The 17,157-nt window shown below is 59.8% G+C and overlaps 3 protein-coding genes across 5 annotated transcripts; 2 read left to right on the top strand and 1 right to left on the bottom strand.

The window, feature by feature from the left end:
- The first annotated feature begins 90 nt into the window (after positions 1–90).
- LOC139683730 (interleukin-1 receptor antagonist protein-like) lies at positions 91–3,460 on the top strand. 2 transcript variants are annotated; one of them, XM_071579123.1, is made up of 6 exons: positions 91–1,949; positions 2,035–2,083; positions 2,165–2,354; positions 2,461–2,631; positions 2,722–2,867; positions 2,957–3,460. In XM_071579123.1, exons 1-6 carry the CDS (start codon positions 1,909–1,911, stop codon positions 3,167–3,169), a joined length of 810 nt encoding a protein of 269 aa, XP_071435224.1. In that variant the 5' UTR covers positions 91–1,908; the 3' UTR covers positions 3,170–3,460. The 2 variants fall into 2 exon arrangements, with proteins under 2 accessions (XP_071435224.1, XP_071435223.1); XM_071579122.1 differs by having other exon boundaries at positions 2,035–2,354.
- Positions 3,461–3,897: 437 nt separating this feature from the next.
- CKAP2L (cytoskeleton associated protein 2 like) lies at positions 3,898–9,057 on the top strand. Its single transcript, XM_071578967.1, has 7 exons — positions 3,898–3,971; positions 5,030–5,096; positions 5,404–6,176; positions 6,596–6,782; positions 7,422–7,485; positions 7,796–7,943; positions 8,032–9,057. The coding sequence occupies exons 1-7, from the start codon at positions 3,898–3,900 to the stop codon at positions 8,273–8,275; spliced, it is 1,557 nt and encodes a 518-aa protein (XP_071435068.1). The 3' UTR covers positions 8,276–9,057.
- A 3,395-nt stretch (positions 9,058–12,452) lies between these two features.
- LOC139683676 (cytosolic purine 5'-nucleotidase-like) lies at positions 12,453–16,787 on the bottom strand. Of its 2 annotated transcripts, XM_071579035.1 has the most exons (18): positions 16,680–16,787; positions 16,147–16,220; positions 15,944–16,061; positions 15,780–15,875; positions 15,601–15,692; positions 15,453–15,510; positions 15,242–15,335; positions 15,077–15,130; positions 14,893–14,976; positions 14,737–14,778; positions 14,545–14,652; positions 14,321–14,387; positions 14,075–14,245; positions 13,848–13,899; positions 13,700–13,760; positions 13,403–13,579; positions 13,160–13,261; positions 12,453–13,059 (listed from the first exon to the last, which is right to left on the bottom strand). In XM_071579035.1, exons 1-18 carry the CDS (start codon positions 16,757–16,759, stop codon positions 13,012–13,014), a joined length of 1,578 nt encoding a protein of 525 aa, XP_071435136.1. In that variant the 5' UTR covers positions 16,760–16,787; the 3' UTR covers positions 12,453–13,011. The 2 variants fall into 2 exon arrangements, with proteins under 2 accessions (XP_071435136.1, XP_071435135.1); XM_071579034.1 differs by having other exon boundaries at positions 14,545–14,778.
- Between the last annotated feature and the right edge of the window lie 370 nt (positions 16,788–17,157).

Below are 17,157 nucleotides of genomic sequence, written 5' to 3'. Positions count from 1 at the left end.
TCCCGCGCTGGCCACGCCCCAGGCCGCGCCCTCCGCCCCAACGCGCATGCGCCGCGCGGAGCCCGCGGGACCCTGAGCGGTTCGGGACCGTCCCCGAGGCCGCGGCAGGGCCGGGATGGCCCGGCGGTACCTGCCGTGACCCACAGCCCTCCCCGCGCATCCCAGCCATGGCCTGCCGGCCCCTGCCATGGCCTGAGGGCCGCCACCGTGCTGTGCAGCACCGCTTGCCCTGGGAGGCCTCTGAGGGCATCCCGCCCTGGGTGGCACCCACGGAGGGGCCTCTGGCCTTTGGGGACATCCCACCCGGGGTGACACCAGGAGGTGCCGGGGGGGCTCTGGGGTTCCTGCAATTTCCTGCCGGTGAGTCAGGGTGATACCAGTCCCGAGCCCCGGAACTGCGCGGGGCCGGCTGGCACTTCGGGGAAGTGAGAGCAGCGCAGGAAAACACCCGGGCAGGCTGCGGTCGGGCGAGCCCGGCCACGCACATCCCCGGCCCTGCCAGCGTGGCGCAACCTCCGGCACCCCGGATGGACACGGCGGTGAGAAACGTCCCCATGGCCACGTCCCCAGGGTGGCACGGATGGGCACGAGGGACCAGGGGCACGGCAGAGCCCTGTGCCTGCTGGCATTGGGCAGTGGAGACAGCAGGGGTGGCAGAGGGAGCACAGCTGGTGGCACTGCCCTGGGGAAATGGTGCAGTGGCTGTGCTTGCACTGTTGCCTAAAATCGAGGGAAAAAACCACTTTGGAAATTGTACAGGGAAAGCAGAGAGCAGTTCTTTAATGAAAGCTTTCTGGTGCACAAAGTAGATGGGGGTGCACACAGTATGGGGTTCTTACAAATTAATAATGCTACTTAATTATCATATCAAATGAGTACACCCAACCCCAGGACCTTTCACCCCTGTTGCCACTCTCAGAACTGCCCCACTGCAGCCCCTCCAACGTTCTGGGCCTTCTGTCCTGTTTTGACTACAATGTCTCTTGTTATTCCAGCCCCGGTGATGGGCCCCAAACCCCCTGTCCTTGCTGCTGTCCTGCCCATTGAAAAGACAGGTAAACAAAATTCAGGAATGTGGCACAAACCGTGAGAAACTGTTGGAAACCCTTAGCTGGTACCTCGAGTGTGAGAGACTATACAGCTATATGAAAATCTACAAGTCTTCAAAATATTAAAATACACAAATATGTAAAAGTCCTGAGGGATGAGCAGAACCGGCCCCTTCTAGGGCAGCTGCTGTTCCTGGGCCTGGCAAGGGTGGGGGTCATCGCAGCCCTGATGGATGGGGCTGGGGCTTGGAGCTGGGACTGGCACACAGTCATGGGCCCCACACATCAGCCCCAAACATCCCCTCTGTGCCCCACACTGGCCTTGGAGCATCCTCGTGTTCTGCCCCACAGCCCAGCTCCAAAGCATCCCCTCTGTGCCCCACACTGGCCTTGGAGCATCCTCGTGTTCTGCCCCACAGCCCAGCTCCAAAGCATCCCCTCTGTGCCCCACACTGGCCTTGGAGCATCCTCGTGTTCTGCCCCACAGCCCAGCCCCAAAGCATCCCCTCTGTGCCCCACACTGGCCTTGGAGCATCCTCGTGTTCTGCCCCACACATCAGCCCCAAACATCCCCTCTGTGCCCCACGCTGCAGTCCCGGTGCGTCCCCCCCGCCCCACACTCGGGCCGTGCCCCGCCAGGCCCTGCAGCTCCGAGGAGGAACTGGGCAAACCCGGGCGTTGCAAAGCTGGAATTCCCGCTCTGACGGCGCTTCCTTCCAGGGCGCCTTGAAAAGCAGCTGCTCTGAGGCTGTGCCCAGAGAGCAGCCGAGCAGCCCCGCGGGCAGGACAGGCAGGAGCCCCAGCCAAGTGCCCAGCACTTCCCAGGCACCGCCAGGTCTGTGCCCAGCACTCTGCAGCGATGGCGTTTGTCCCCGATTTGGGCACACTGGAGAACAGCAGGTAAGCACAGCCGTGCCAGAGGGGACTCTGGGGGCTCGATGCTGCACTGGTGGGCCTGAGCTCACTGTCTCCCTTTGCCTTTCAGCCTCGATGAGGAGATGTTTTACGGCCCCGAATGCCTCTGCCCGCAGAAGGTAAGACTGGGCCGGTGGGAGTGGTGCCATGTGCGTGGTGGGGCAGCCGGGCTCTCATCCCTCATTCCCTTTCCTCCCCAGAAAGCCCGTCTGGACTCAGAGGTGACATCACCCAGGGTGGACATCCAAGTGACAGTGAGCAAGGGACACCCTGCCAGGACCTTTCACCAGGCTGCTGTCCTGGTGGTTGCTGTGACCAAGCTCCTAAAGCAGCCAGCACACAAGGACTTTGCTGACAGTGACCTTGGCTGCTTCTTGGATGATCTTTTTGGTATGGGGGTGATGTGAGGGGTGTCACCCCAGCCAGGGGATGTTCTTGGGGCGTGTTCTTGGAGCTGGCAGCATCAGCACTGCCCTGACTGTGTCCCTCTCCACAGAGCCCGTCTCCTTCCAGCACACGAGGGGCAGTTCTGCCGGGGCTCCCGTCTTCCGCTACACCCGCTCCCAGTCCTTTGACATCCTGGACATTGACCACAAGTGTTTTGTGCTGGAATCACCAACCCAGCTGGTGGCCCTGCACCTGCAAGGCCCCTCTGCTGGACGGAAAGGTGAGGGGACACAGTCCCATGCCAACGTCCCTGTCCCCAAGCCCGGCACCAACTGGGAGCCACCCACTAACCCGTCCCTTCTGTCTGCAGTGAAGCTCAACATCGCTCTGTACCGTGCCCGGTCCCCGCAGGGCGGCCCGGGCTCCGGGCGGGTGCCGGTGGCGTTGGGGATCAAGGGCCACCGGCTCTACATGTCGTGTGTGCTGAGCGGCGCCGAGCCCGTGCTGCAGCTGGAGGTGAGCCCGGGCTCCCACCAACCGGTCCGTCCCGCGTGGCTCTGGGGGCTCCATCCCACCCTGACCCCTCTTTCACCCCCTGGCTGCAGGAAGCTGACGTCAAGAGGGACATTGAGACCGTGGAGCTGACCCGCTTCATCTTCTACCGCCTGGACAGCCCGGCCGAGGGGACCACCCGCTTCGAGTCCGCCGCCTTCCCCGGCTGGTTCGTGTGCACGTCCCTGCAGTCCCGGCAGCCCGTGGGCATCACCAACACCCCCGACCAGGTGAACATCGCCACCTACGAGCTGAGCGGGCGCTGACGGCCCCGCCCCGACCCAACCGGCAGTCACCGGTTTTCAGGCTGTATGTACCGAGTACAACCCCTGGCACTGCCCCCTCTCCCCGTCTATTTCAGGTGAAATAGCAGCTCTGGGCCCCATGGGCTTGAGGCACCCCAGGCTTTATTTATGTATTGTGTGTGGCCAGGGCTTTTCTATTTATTTATTGTGCTCCCTTATTTATTGTTGGTTATAACTTGTATGTGTTTTATTGTTATCTGGAACATGTGGGTGTTTGTGGAGATGGAGGTGGAAATAAAAGGTCTTCCAGGAGTGAATGTCTCAGCGCGTTGCTCTCACAGGGGGTGGGGTTATGGACCGGGAAATGCCACTGCTTTGGCTGCTCTGGGGGCTCTCCAAGCGTGGCTGAGAGCCCAGAGGGTTTCACACCACACCGTGCCGTGCCATGGGATGCCATCACGTGGCGCAGCGTTGCGTGGCATTGCATGGTGTAGCGTGGCCAGACGTGGCACGGGTCCTCGTACCGTACCGCGACGTGTCTTGACCTGGCACAGCGTGTCGCGACACTTGTCACGACACGGCCGTCACTGCAGGTCCCGCCCGCCCCCGGGGGCTCGGCCGCCGGAGACGCGCGTTGTCCCCGCCCCCTGCCCGCCTCAGCCAATCACAGCTCTCCTCTCCGCCGGCACCGAGCCCCGAGCCGTGGGGTTCGCTCTTCCCATTGGCCGGTTTGAAGGAGACCGTGGCCAATGACGAGTCGCGGCGGTTCGTGGCTGTATCTGAGGCGGCGGCGCGAGGTGCCGGTGAGGGCCGGGGGGTCCCGGTGAGGGCCGGGGGGTCCCGGTGAGGGGTCAGGGGGGGTCCCGGTGAGGGCCGGGGGGTCCCGGTGAGAGATCGGGGGGTCCCGGTGAGGGGTCAGGGGGGGTCCCGGTGAGGGGTCGGGGGGGTCCCGGTGAGGGGTCGGGGGGGTCCCGGTGAGGGCTTGGGGGTTCCCGGTGAGAGATCGGGGGGTCCCGGTGAGAGATCGGGGGATCCCGGTGAGGGGTCAGGGGGGGTCCCGGTGAGAGGTCAGGGGGGTCCTGGTGAGGGGTCAGGGGGGTCTCGGTGAGGGCCGGGGGGTCCCGGTGAGGGGTCAGGGGGGTCCCGGTGAAGGGTCAGGGGATCCAGGTGAAGGATCAGGGGGGTCCTGGTGAGGGGCTGAGGGGGACCGGAGCTCTGGGCCCTCTGCGGGGTCCCTGCATGGCGGCCGCGAGTGCAGATTTGTAGATTTTCATATAGCTGTATAGTCTCTCACACTCGAGGTACCAGCTAACGGTTTCCAACAGTTTCTCACAGTTTGTGCCACATTCCTGAATTTTGTTTACTTGTCTTTTCAATGGGCAGGACAGCAGCAAGGACAGGGGGTTTGGGGCCCATCACCAGGGCTGGAATAACAAGAGACATTGTAGTCAAAACAGGAGAGAAGGCCCAGAACTCTGGAGGGGCTGCAGTGGGGCAGTTCTGAGAGTGGCAACAGGGGTGAAAGGTCCTGGGGCTGGACATACCCATTAGATAATTAAGTAGCATTATTAATTTGTAAGAACCCCATACTGTGTGCACCCCTGTCCACTTTTTGCACCCCTCACCTGCCACATCATTTTAGTGCCTCTTGTTGTCTGTGGAAGTTTTGTGACCACCTCAGATATTAATGGCTTGTGTTCCTTTTCTGGTGCTTCACAAAAGGAAAAGAATTATAGTATATGGTGCTTCCTTTCTGACAGCTTCTCCTGAGCTCCTGTGTGTGAGACAACCAGCAGGGGGTTGGATATTTCACCCTTTCTGCAGTGGCTGATAAATAACCCAACCTGTTAAATAACCTGGTAACATTTTTGTCTTTTACAGACCCTTTTTAAAGGACTGGATGGATCACTCAAATCCACCCTTAGAAGTGGATTCTAAACTCAAGCATGTAAGTACAAAGCCTTTGACTCTCTCACGCTTGGAGCGAGTCTGGGCAGAAGGGACTTGCCAGTTGTAAGTGTGTGTTTTAGGGTTGCTTAAAGAATCACATGCAAAGGGATCAGGAAAAGCAAGTTTAATATCAAGAGAAATCATGATACAGTTCATTGGCAAGTTAACTTTACTGCTTACTGGATGGCTAAATCACACAGACAAAACTGAGAATCTGAAATCAATCAGTCTGGAACCAAAGGCAGCTGTCAGGGTCTGGCCAGGCTGAGCTCTGCTTGGAGCTGAGGGTTGCTTTGTCTCTGCAGGTTGGCAGGAAGAGGGAGATTGTTCTCGGGAACGTGACAGAGGGTGCTCAGGGAGTTGGCAGGCTTGGTGCCAAATCCACACAGCACACTGCCCACTCTGCCCAGCAGGAACCTTCAAACACCTCCCAGAGAGCAGTGGAGGTGCCTCCAGTGCCACCGTGGGAGAGCACAAAGCTTCCCACTTCTGCACAGACCAGAGGCAGGCTCCCACCTCCCAGCTCTGGGCACCTAAATCCAGAAAGGGGGCAGAATTCTGCACAGGAGACTGGCCCTGCTGCAGCACTTCGGGTGGGGAGGGACCACTCCCCTCTTGGAGCACCTTGCTCCCTGAATGAGAGGCTGCAGCATGGGCTGGTCTGCCACAAGGAAAACCTCAGGCCTCGAGCCTGCACAGCCCCAAAGCCAAACAGAGCTTTCCAACCTGATGGAAGCAGCCTTGGGAAGAAGAGAGTCTCGGCTCACCGGCAAAGCTCAGCCACAAGGACAAGGCCCCTTGCAGGCCCAGAGGACAGCCTGAAGCACCAACGCCAACCTGCCCCAGGGAGGAGTTCTCCCACTAAGCCTCCAGCCCCAGGCAGGTCCTGGGGGACAGCAAGCCTGAAATGCAGCCTGCAGGCAGGTGACACCATCCCAAGGCCCATGGCTGAAGTGGAAATGGCAGGGAAGGACATGGGCATGTTACTCAGCAGTGAGCAGCTGAAACCAGAGCAACTGAGGACAAGTGTCCTCTCATCTCTGCGTGTTCCCAGGACCCCGTCGGCTGCGGATCGCAGGTGAGTGGCAGCTCTGGCCGCCTGGTCCTGCTTCCAGGGAACAGCAGAGATTGAAGGGTTTGACTGGGTGAGCCAGCACCATCCTGCTAAAAGTGGGATCTGAAGTCTCTTATCAGGGAAGGCTTGTTGGGAGGTTGATGCTCCAGAAAAGAGAGGGAAGCGGAAGAAGTTGGGTGGTGCCTTGGGTTCCCCTTGGGAGGAGGGTGTGTGGCCATTCTCTTCTTGTAGCCTCAAGGCTTCCACTTGTGAGGAGTTTCCTTTCCTAGCCTAGAGCTCCATGTGTTTTGGGGATAAATGTACCAGGTCTTCCTGAACAGCTGAAGTTTGCTAACAGGGGATTCTGAGGAAAAAAGGTTGCTTAGCAAGAGCTGACTGTCTGCTGGAGTGGTAACCAAGATGATCTCTTCACCCTTGGACAGGAAACAACTGGAGGAATGGGTGGCCTTGAAAGGCAGGAAATACAAGCGGCCATCAATGAGGCTCCTTCAGAAACAGGCAGCAAAGCCACCCTGCAGAATATTTGACAAGAGAAAAGATCCTGCAAAGCAGAGCTGCCTCAGAAAGATCAACAGGCTCTTAAATCAGAGGCTGAAGTTTGTGGAGGAGGTGGGTATGGGAAAGGAGTGGAAGGTAAAGGTGGGACAACTTCTATCTGCCCATTGTTACATGGGACTTGCAAAGCCAGACTCTTGAGACTCTTTCTCTGTGGGAGTGCTGGGCCCATGGTCAGGTACTGACAGCTCCCTGTCCTTGGTCCTCTCCATGGACACCTTTCTCCAGGCCCTTGTCCTTCTTGCAGGGTGTCCATGGAGAGGAGCTTCCTCCAGCTGTGGGGGTGACTGTGTGTGTGTGGATCTCTTAAGGTCTGAGGTGATTGATGATGCATCTTTATGGACCAGAGAGGCACCTGTAGAATGTGGGTGCCTTGTAACCAGTAGAATCTTTCCATGTATGTGAGGTGAACTACTGACCAATAGTGTACTGGCATGTTATAGGTAGGAGTAGATAAAAGTGAAGCTGTTACTAAAACTAAAGTCTTTTGTCTTGGGTGACCCTTCTGACCCCAGAGCAGCCTGAGCTGTCTCTGCCTCCTCCACCGCCGCTAAGCTGATCTACATTACCCTAAGAAAGGGCGACTCCCACACCCAGCATGGGGTGTTGTGATGCAGCAAAAGCCTTTCCTCCTATTCAGCTGTAACTCTGGTCTCATGACCTGCCCTGACCCATGTTCTACTTTTTCTGCAGCCAGTCCAGGAGCTCAGGGAAGTTGTTCCTGATGTTTGGGAGGCTGCAGACCATACGTCAGAAGGTAACCTGAATGTTGGGGGGCCTGTCTGGAGTGTGGGCAGGCCAGGGCTCTCTCCTGCTGCCACCTGGCAAACAGCACAGTTTGCAGTCTGTCCCCCCACCCCATGTCCCTCCTGACTTTGGTGGAGACTGAGCATTGTGAAAGTCTGCAATCCTGCTCTCAAAAATGGGGCAGTGTTCCTCTGCCGGGGCTGGGCAGGGCCCTGGCCCAGCATGGCAGCACAGCCCAGCACCCTGGCTGTGCCTGGGGCAGTGCAGTCCCTCCCCAGCTGCTGCTCTGCAACTGCATCGCCCTTTCCCTCTCTTGCCAGTGGAAAAGCCCGAACAGCCCGTCCCTTGTGAGCCTGGAACGCCTTGGCCAGGAGAGAAGCAGCGCCCGGGATCAACTTTCGGCTCGGCGAGGAGTCCCCTGACCTCCCTTCCCCGGTCAGTCAAGTTACAGGTCACATCTGTGTCCAGGTAAGGCTGAACCCCCTGCCCCTGGCAGCCCACACCCTCCATGCCAGTGTGCCACAGGGGTCACCCAAGGCTCTTGTCCTCTCCACAGGGGAAGGGAGGTGCTGGAAGGCCCCGAACTGAAGTACCTGACGCCCGTGAGACGCTCACTGCGGGTCCAGCGGGCTGGGAGCTGCTACCCAGAGATGCTGAGGGACCATGACCCTGTTGTGTCATCCCTCAGTGAAATCCTGGATGCGGAGAAGGACACTCAGTTCTTCTTCCGCAGAAACAAAGCTCTGCCAGAGGTGACGGAGCTCAAGGGTTTGAGTTCATACCCCACTGGGACTGGCTGAGGGGTTCCTGAGGGGCCAGTCCACCTGCCCCCCGTGCTGCCTCACACACACTTCTGACTGTACTTCTGCCCCTTGGGTGTAGGCTCGAGGGGGCAGCAGAGAATAAACCTGTTTCAAGTATCCAAGTATTTTGTCAGATCTCTAAGTATTGGTGTCCCAGGGGGTTTGCTCTGGAGCCCATGGCTAAAGTGGAGAGAGAGGGGAAGGACATGAACGTGGTGTGTAGCAGAGGCACAGCAGCACCCCAAGGGACAGGCCACCCAAAACAGCCTCCCAGCACACACTATTCCAAAACTCGTGCACCTGAGGGTCATCTGAGGAGTAGGAGCAATCAGCTTAAACCAGAGCTGCTCAAGACAAGTGTGCTGCAGTCTCTGCGTGTTCCCAGGACCCCGTCGGCTGCGGATCGCGGGTGAGTGGCTGTTGAGAGGTTTCTTTCAGAAAGGGAGTTTATGAGCAATCCAAACTGCATCAGCTCCATGAGAATGGTGTGGATATTTCAGCTAAGCAAGGACACAAACCTGCTGTTTGTCACTCCCGAGGAGCTCACATCGACTCGCTGGAAGTGCTTCCATGAGAACCCCTCAACTGTCTCTCCGATCTCTGGACATGGACCTGAAAACATCGGGATGAGATAATATAAACAAGGGACTTGTGAGATGTGGGGTTTTAATCAATCAGAGGTTCTAGCCTGTTGGGGTGAGACCTTTTTAGGCAATAAGATGTACCTCTAACCTTGTATAAACCGTGTGCTGTGTGCAATAAAATGGCTTCACTTTGAATCTCACAGATTTTTAGCGTGTAGTCCTTTCTCTCCACGAAACTTTGTTTCCTTTATTTGGCGGCCTGAACGCTGACTGATACCCTCAGACCCAGAGGACGATATTCCCATGATGGCTCCTTAACCCGAGCCCCGCTCCCTGAAGAAGGGGCAGTCTTAGCACGGAAGGACGGCACAGAAGGCCCGGCCGACAGTAACCACTGCCCCGGTGGTCTGGCAGGACGGCGACGAGCCCGCGGAAGGCAGGAGGAAAGAGGTGCACACCTCGGGAACGACCCACGAGTCTCCTGAAGATCCCGCTTCATTTTTAAGGCCAGCGGGCGGTTGGGGGAAGACATGGGGGCTGCTCTGTCTTCGGAAGAGGCAGCAGTAAAGGTCTTCCAGTATTTGCTTTCTACGACAGGACATGCTTATGTTACGAAAAATCTTAAAGATTTGTTGATTTGGGCTCGACAAAAAGTTTTTTCCCCTAGTCTAGTTCTTTATTTGAGCTTAAAACTTGGGACGGCATGGGCAAGACCCTGTGGGGGGAGCAAGGTGCTGGGAAGAAGGAGGCAGCTCAGTTTGCCGCCATATGGAAGTTAGTGAGGGATGCTCTGTCCGAAGTGAAACTCGAGAGCAGTTGCCGCCTCTGCGTTCGTAGCGCTTTCGCCGGCTGGCTCTGCTCCTGGCTCGGACGGGCCCGCCCCCAGTTCGGACTCCTCAGTTTTTTCGGGACTCTTTTCTACGTGTATTCCTACGCCCGCCCTCCTGCCACCGGTCCCTTCTGCCTCCCCGGGCCAGGCTCGTACCGGCGCCCGGCAGAAAGCGGCGTGTTCCGGCGCCACACCGCCGGCAAATCCACCGGCTGGAGCTACGGCTGGGGGCGAGAATGCGGCGCCTACGCCGCCGGCTGCCCAGTCGGCCGATTGGCCCCAGGCGGCTGCCTGTACGGGGGCCCCTGCAACGTCTACACCGCCCCCCCAGCCCAAACTGTTGCTCCCTTACCTCAACTTGCTGCCCGTAACCCGCTGACCTCGGCTGCCCGTGCGCTGTTCCGTGACCGGACGGTGTTTGATACCCCCATGCTGCCCGCTGGGACTGGCACCGCAGCTGCTGGGGCTGGAGCTGGAGCTGCCGCTCCTGCCGGGACTCCCGCCGGGACTCCCGCCGGGTCAGGCGCCGCGGCTGCCGGAGCTGGGGCTGCCGAGGCCGCTCCCGAGTCCGCCGCTGCCGCCGGGTCCGATCCTGCCGCCTCTGCCTCTCCTGTCGCCGCTGCCGAGTATGAGTCCCGTTCCGCCGGTCCCGACCCTGCCCCTCCTGCCGCTGCTGCTGAGTTTCCTTTCGGTCCCACCGCTGCGGAGCCCACGTGGAGGGTTCCACGCGAACCTACACGCCGCGCTGCCCTCAGATCCCGCTCATCTGAATCCGTGATCCGCCCCTCGCGACTGCATTCTTCGAGATCGGCACGTTATAAATTCCCACCTTTGCCTCAATCCGACGATGAGGACTCGGTCGCAGAGGAGGACGATGCTCCACAGGATAGTGCCTGGAGCGCTGCTCTGGGAGAAGTTCTTTTTAAACTTGGTGAACTCGCGCTCCACCCCCGGGTTTATCCAATCCTCTTCCGCATCCCAAAGCTGCTCCGCCTTCAATTGGAAATTGTTAGAAAGAACAAAGCAATCAGCCATTCAAAATGGTTTAAAGGCTCCTATGACGCAGCAGATGCTTAGGTATATTTTCGCGGGGGGTGTGTTGCTCCCTCAGGATACTCAGCAGTTGGTAGAATTGATTTTGCCTCCTTCATATTTGTTGCTCTTTATGAAATATTGGCAACAGTTGTGCGATGTGGAATGTGCTAAGCCCAGGCAGGAGAATGATCCCTTGTTCGGCATTCAGTCTCAGATGTTATCGGGGCAAGGTCCATATGCAGCCAGTGGTATCCAGGTGGCTTTAGCCCCTGCTGTGCTACATCTTTCCCAGCCTTCAGCTTTTCAAGCACTTTCAATGCTTCGGGAGCCCGGTGACGTGTATTCATTCACACACATTCAACAAGATGGGCACGAACCGTATCCTCAATTTATTGATCGTCTGCATAAAGCCCTCAAAGAGCATCCTGATTTAGATGAGCCATCAAAGCAAAGGATGTTCAAGAAGCTGGCATTTGATAATGCTAATGATTAAACGGGTTTGGGGGCTTATGCCAAAACAGTGTGAGGTGGCAGAAATGCTTGAGATGGTAGAGAGAACCCAGCAGACGAACAACGCTGCATATATCGCTGCGGCTGTGGAGGGAGCTGCTGCTCCCCTAATACCCAAGGGAAGGAAATCAAAGGGAGGTAAAAGGATGAGGCAGCGTTTGAAATGTGGTAATTATGGTCATTTCAAAGGTGAGCGCAAGGCACCCCCTCAGATTCAAGCCTCAGGGCATGCAAAATGGTGTGGTGTTTTGTCGTAAGTCGGGAAACTGCTCAGCCAGCGAGAAATCCCAGCGCTGTGACACAAGTACAGGGAGCTTGGCCCGTTGTGGCCCACCCTCAGACACCGCAGAACTATTTAACTCCTTCAGCGCCGCCTCAAGCGCTGTTACCCCCTTCTCCAGCTCCACCCAGGCGCTGTTGCCCCCTCCTGCTCAGACACAGGTGCCCTCAACTCCTTCCACTCTGCAACCTATGGCAGCGCAGGAGTGGATCTGGAAACAGCAGCAGATACCACGTTAGTTACCTCTGAGGTTCGTCTTATTGAGAGCAATATGAAAGGACCTCTGGGCGATAACGTCGTGCTCTGTTGCTGGGTAGCTCTTCTACCTCTTCTACCTGGTGTTACTGATGCAGATCATGTAGGGGTGATTAAGATCATGGTGTATACACTGACACCACCTGATTTTATTGACCGTTGCATGTTTGGCTCCTCAGTTTTGTCCCAACTCAGGTGTAACCCCCTTTTAGAGGCCACCCCTGCCCAGTCACCTGCCACCCACCCCGTGCCCACCTGTCCCACATGGCCGTGTCCCCACTGGGGTCGCCGTGTCCTTCGGGGACCCCTTTCAAGGTCTCCATGTCCCTGTTGGTGTCCCCATGTCTCCCACTGGGATCCCCATTGGGGTCCCCACATTCCCCCCATGTCCCCCACCCAGTGGTCCTGGCTCCATCCCTCCTCCCTCCCTCCCCACACACTGATCCCCATCTTGGCTCCCCATCCCTGTTGAGTTCTGGATCCTGGAGGAAGTCTCAGAGCCACGTGCTGGGTTTCTGGCATGGGGCTGGCTGCACTCTGGGGAGCACTGCTGGCCTGGCCCCCTTCTCTGCAGAGTGGAGGGGCACTCGGGGCTGCCACCTTCTGCCCGGGGGCTTGTGCTTGTCCCAGCTGCTGGGAATATTGCCCTTTGACCCCACCTTCCAGGAGGGACAAAGCAGATTTCCTTTAAAACTGCCAATTTTATGTCTCTGCGGTGACAGGGGTTTGAGTATCTTTTATAAATATAAAAGGGTAGAAACCAGAAGAGAGGAACTGCAGGTGAAGGGAATTCCCACAGAGCAGCTGTCACCTCTGGAGCCTCCCCCACTCCAGCCAGTGCCACAGTGCTCATGGCCGGGGCCAGGGGCTGCAGGGGCAGGGGCTGCAGGGACCCCAACCTGTGACACTGGAGCAGCGGCACTGCCCGCTCGGCCTGGCAGGGGGTGATCCCAGGCTGCCACTGAGCTGGCAGGCAGGATGTCAGTTAAAGTGGGGGCACAGGGCAGCCAGCTGGCCCTGGGTGGCCCCTCTCCTGGTTCCAGCCACAGTCAGGAGAAGGGCCCCACAGTCTAAGGACAGCAGGCCGTGGAACAGGGCTGCCCATCATCCTGTGGCCACCAGAGGTGGTAGCTGTCCATAGGTGGCTTCAGTCTGGCAGTGCAAGTGGTCCAGGGCCACTGAATGCTCTCCTGTGGAGCTGGCACCTGCCAGGGCAGCAGCCAGCAGTGCTGGGGTGGTCTCAGGCCTCTCCATCATCCTCCTCCTCCCCGCTGGAGTCCTGGGGGTTCTGAGACAGTGAGGAGGGGGCTCAGTGGGCATGGGACCTCATGGGCATCAGTGTGGCAGGACACCCGTGCCCTCCTGTCCCTCTGTTCCCTGCCACCCACCTGCTGGCCAGAGTGGCTGTGCCGGGCCAGCCAGGGGGGCAGGGCTGTGCCCACCTCCCCCGAGTCCAGGCGAGTGTGTTCCACCGTTGACTCATGTGCCATCTGCAGGGGAAACACGGCTCGCAGAGGGAGTGGCAGAGCCCGCCAAGGGGCTGGGTGCCCACCCAACACTTCCAACATGCTTCCCTCAGGCAGGGAAACTGAGGCACGGTGGGTGAGCAGTAGGGGCAGGGGGCTGCCTACCAGGACAGGGGGTGCCCGGAAGAGGTAGCTGAAGGGGTAGTAGAGGAAGTTGATGAAGGAGGCGGCATAGAGGTCTGCGTAGCGCATCAGCTGGTTGGCAAACAGCGTCTGGCGTGAGCCGCAGCGGAACAGGCTGCCCATCTTCCCATAGCACATGTCCATCTCGTGTGTGACTTTCTGTGGGTACAGCAAGACAGTCAGGGCACCCAGTGGCCCCCAGGGTGCCCCCTAAGGGGAATTCATGGATCAGGGTGGGTCTGAGCTGTGTGCCAGCTGGGATGGTGCCCTGGGTGTCACCTGGATCCGACGCTTGATGGAGCTGATGTCCGGGCGCTCGCTGCTGCCACTGTCCAAGTGCCTGGAATGGGGCAGACCCAGCTGCAGGCTCGCCCGGAGCGTCTCCCATGGATGTTCCCACCCCTGCCCACTCCTCTTGCCCACTCACTGGTACAGCTCAGCCAGGAAGAGATCCAGGCTCCGCAGCTCCTCAAACAGCTCTGCAAGAGCAACGGGGCCAGCTCAGTGTGGGAACGCCCTCTACTGCCCAGCACGATGACACAGAGGGGCAGGGCACGGCCCGCTGGGGCGGTTTTGCCATCGAGGGGCGTAGCAACCTCCGGGCCACGTCCCCCAGGGGGGCACAGTCCATGTCCCTGGCCAGGCACTGCTCACCGCTCTTCTCTGTCCAGACCTGCAGCTCACGGGCCAGCTCGGGCACCACCAGGAAGGTGCGCCAGCCCTGCCGCTTCTTGGACTTGAGGATGTCCCCAAAGATGTGGTCCCCCATGTAAAGGATGTCTTTGCCCTTCACGCCCAGGAGATCACACACCATATCTGAGGAGCCTGTGACAGCCAAGGGTCAGGGTGGGGGCATGGGCACGTCCCCCCTGTGTCACCCACGGCTGGCCAGGCACTTACCCCCAGAGTAGACAGCACAGTGCTGGAGGGGGCCGGTGTATGTTCCAATGCGCAGCTTCCCCGTGTCCTGCAGGACAAGAAGACCCCGGGACAGGGACACCATTATCTGTGTACACTCGGTGCCCATCTAATGGTGAATCTACCCCACTGAGCCCACGGGAGCCTCCTCAGTGCCCAAACAGTGCCCACCGCCCCAGCTGGCCCGACAGGGGAGGGGTCCCCACCGTGTCAACTTGGCGCAGGACGGTGCCCTCAGCGAAGAAGAGGGGCTTGCGGGTATCCACCACGATCAGGTCGAAATAGGACCTCCAGGGGCGCTGCGGGGTGCCAGCCTGCAGGTGCCAGGGAGGGGGGTCAGCAACATGCTGCTGATGGCACCCTGAGCCCCACACCCAGCCCATGGGGGACAGACTCACCTTGTCCCCATCACTGAAGTCAAACAGGTAGGACATGATGGCCTGCAAGGACATCTGGCATCGTCACCGCTGTCCCCAGCGACCTCTGCCCTCTGCCACCCCTGTCCAGGGCAAGCTGCACCTGGCAGAGGGGGCACATGGACACCCCTTACTCACATCAGTGTAGGTGTAGTCACTGTTGGTGGCCAGGAAGACCTTCCCCACCTCCTTCATGCGGCTCAGCAGCAGCGGCACACGGGGCTGGTAAGGGGCAAGTCAGCATGGGGTGGGCTTGGGGGGGCCATGGGGAACTGGCCAAGGGAAGCAGGGTAGGGAGGGGTCCACGTGGGTCTGCACATACATCCTTCACCACGTATTTCTCCAGGTTCTCCAGCGTCTTCTCCTTCAGGCAGCCCTGCAGAGGGGACGAGGTGGGGGCTGGCCAAAACCTCACAGGCTGTGTGTGTGGGGAAGCCCAAGCACTCCCAGAGTCACCCCCCACCAGCCCCCTGCCCACTGCACCCACAGAGAGGTGGACGTGGTCCATGGCCTCGCGCACATCCTGGAACATGCTGCGGAAGGACATGAAGAGGTTCCCGTGCTTGTAGCCGGTGTCGCAGCTGCAAAGGTCAGGAATGGAGAGGGTGAAGGGGCTGCCCTGCCAAGCGAAGCTCCCCCTCAAGAGCACCCCTCCCATCCCTCCACCACCAAGCCCCCACCCAGCACCTCCCTCTTACTTGACGTATCTGGAGCAGTTGGTGAAGAAGTCCACGAGACAGGCATAGAGGTGGGCCTCTGTTGGGAGAGGGGCGTGTGAGAGAAGGTGCAGGGCAGGACAGCACCCCAAGGTGTTGGTGGGTGAGGGAAACGAGGCTTGCCACTCACCCGTGAGGTTGAAGAGGGTGTTGAGGATGTGGAAGCGCTTCATGTCATCCCGCTGGATAAACTTGTTGGGGTAATAGTGGAGGATTTCAGCTCTGGGGAGGGAGCACGGAGCTGCACCCCACTCTGAGGGTTTCCCCTATCCCCCCCTTGCCCCTGAGGAGGGGAAGTCCCAGACTCACCCCTTGAGGAAGCGGAAGCCGTGGGCACAGACCAGCAGGTTCCCGTGGGAATCCACCTTCAGCAGGTTCCCATACAGGGCATCAAACACCAGCCCCCTGCACCACAGAGCTGTCAGCAGGTGGGGGTTCACCACCCATCCCCAGGACCCCCTCCCCAAACTCACCGGGTGGGGAAGGTGGGGTCGTACTTGTAGGCGAGGATCTCGGGGGGGTACCCGATGGCAACAAGGTGCTCCAGCAAGAGGGCAAAAGCCAGCTCCTCATAGTCAGGGGACTTGTACACTGTAGGGAGGGAGAGGGGATGCAGACAGGGACTTGGGGGGTCCCACCACCAACCCACTCTGCCTTAGGGCCCCCAAAAACGCACTGGCCAAGGTGTAGTCCATGTCAAAGCCAAAGCACTTGATCTTCTCCAGCGCCAGGCTCCGGTTGACGAAGATCCTGGGGGTGATCAGGGGGAGTTATGGGGAGAGTGGGGTGTTTAGGGTTGAGGGTGGCACAAAGAAGGGGATGGGGATGTGTTCCCCCATACTGGTCCCTGGTCAGTGCTCTGGGAGGGTCGTGTGCCCGTCCCAGCCCTGGGGCCCCATAGCAAGTTATTGGAGCAGAAAAATGGGCTTTTGAGCTGGAAATAGAGCTGGGGCGAGGAGAGGGTTGTGCTGCGCAGGGAGGGGGACAGTGAGCCGCTGTTTCGGCCTGTCCCCACCCCGACCTGTCTACGTGGGGTGACTCCCCACGGCCTCTGCTCCCTCCCCGATGCCCCTCGAGGGTCCTCTCCAGTACTTGAGCGCCGGGTGCCCTTCCCTCGGGTCCTGCCTCCCCCACCTCTCCATGTGCCCTCCCCACCTGTGCCCCCCAGCCCCTCTCCAGGCAGCCCCGAGTCGCGGTGCCCCAGCCCACCGATGCTGGCAGTCCCTCCGCAGCGCCCGCGGGTCGCCCTGGCCCGTGCCCGCCGGGCCTCGCTCGCCCTCGCTGCCCATCGTCGGTGCCTCCGGCCGCCGCCTCCGGCCGCCGCCGCTTTAACGGGGCCCCGCGGGCCGGCCCCGCCCCGGGTTCGTCCCGGCCGTGCTGCCCCCCGAACGGGGCGGTGATCCCCCCGTGCCCGCACGTGGGGCGGTCACACCTCCCCACGCCGCCCCGCACAGGGGGCAGTGGCCCCTGCCCGGCACTGCCCCCCGAGCGGGGGTCCCCCTTCCCGGCTGTGCCCCCCGGCACTCGGACCCCCGGGCCGGTGTTTGCGCGGAGGCGCCGCCACAGCGGGGACCGACGGGCGGGGAATCATTAACCGGGGTCAGGGACCGGCCCCGAGGCCGCCGCGGCCCCGTGGTAGGTTCGGGAGCGGGGCCCGGGCAGTGGGGGCACCCCCATCCCCTGGGAT

Source organism: Pithys albifrons, chromosome 29, assembly GCF_047495875.1.
Source record: "Pithys albifrons albifrons isolate INPA30051 chromosome 29, PitAlb_v1, whole genome shotgun sequence".
Lineage (NCBI taxonomy): Eukaryota > Metazoa > Chordata > Aves > Passeriformes > Thamnophilidae > Pithys > Pithys albifrons.
This window is presented reverse-complemented; position numbering and strand designations above follow the sequence as displayed.

Excerpts from the sequence above, each read along its gene's own strand:
- LOC139683730 (XM_071579122.1), top strand. The coding sequence starts at position 1,909 with ATGGCGTTTGTCCCCGATTTGGGCACACTGGAGAACAGCAG. Across the intron at positions 1,950-2,034 it reads GGCACACTGGAGAACAGCAG|CCTCGATGAGGAGATGTTTT; the intron begins GTAAGCACAGCC and ends TTTGCCTTTCAG. Across the intron at positions 2,632-2,721 it reads CCCCTCTGCTGGACGGAAAG|TGAAGCTCAACATCGCTCTG; the intron begins GTGAGGGGACAC and ends TTCTGTCTGCAG.
- CKAP2L (XM_071578967.1), top strand. The coding sequence starts at position 3,898 with ATGACGAGTCGCGGCGGTTCGTGGCTGTATCTGAGGCGGCGGCGCGAG. Across the intron at positions 3,972-5,029 it reads GTGAGGGCCGGGGGGTCCCG|ACCCTTTTTAAAGGACTGGA; the intron begins GTGAGGGCCGGG and ends TGTCTTTTACAG. Across the intron at positions 5,097-5,403 it reads TGGATTCTAAACTCAAGCAT|GTTGGCAGGAAGAGGGAGAT; the intron begins GTAAGTACAAAG and ends TTGTCTCTGCAG.
- LOC139683676 (XM_071579034.1), bottom strand. The coding sequence starts at position 16,759 with ATGGGCAGCGAGGGCGAGCGAGGCCCGGCGGGCACGGGCCAGGGCGAC. Across the intron at positions 16,062-16,146 it reads CATGGACTACACCTTGGCCA|TGTACAAGTCCCCTGACTAT; the intron begins GTGCGTTTTTGG and ends CCCTCCCTACAG. Across the intron at positions 13,262-13,402 it reads TCCGGGCACCCCCTGTCCTG|ATGGCACATGAGTCAACGGT; the intron begins GTAGGCAGCCCC and ends TTTCCCCTGCAG.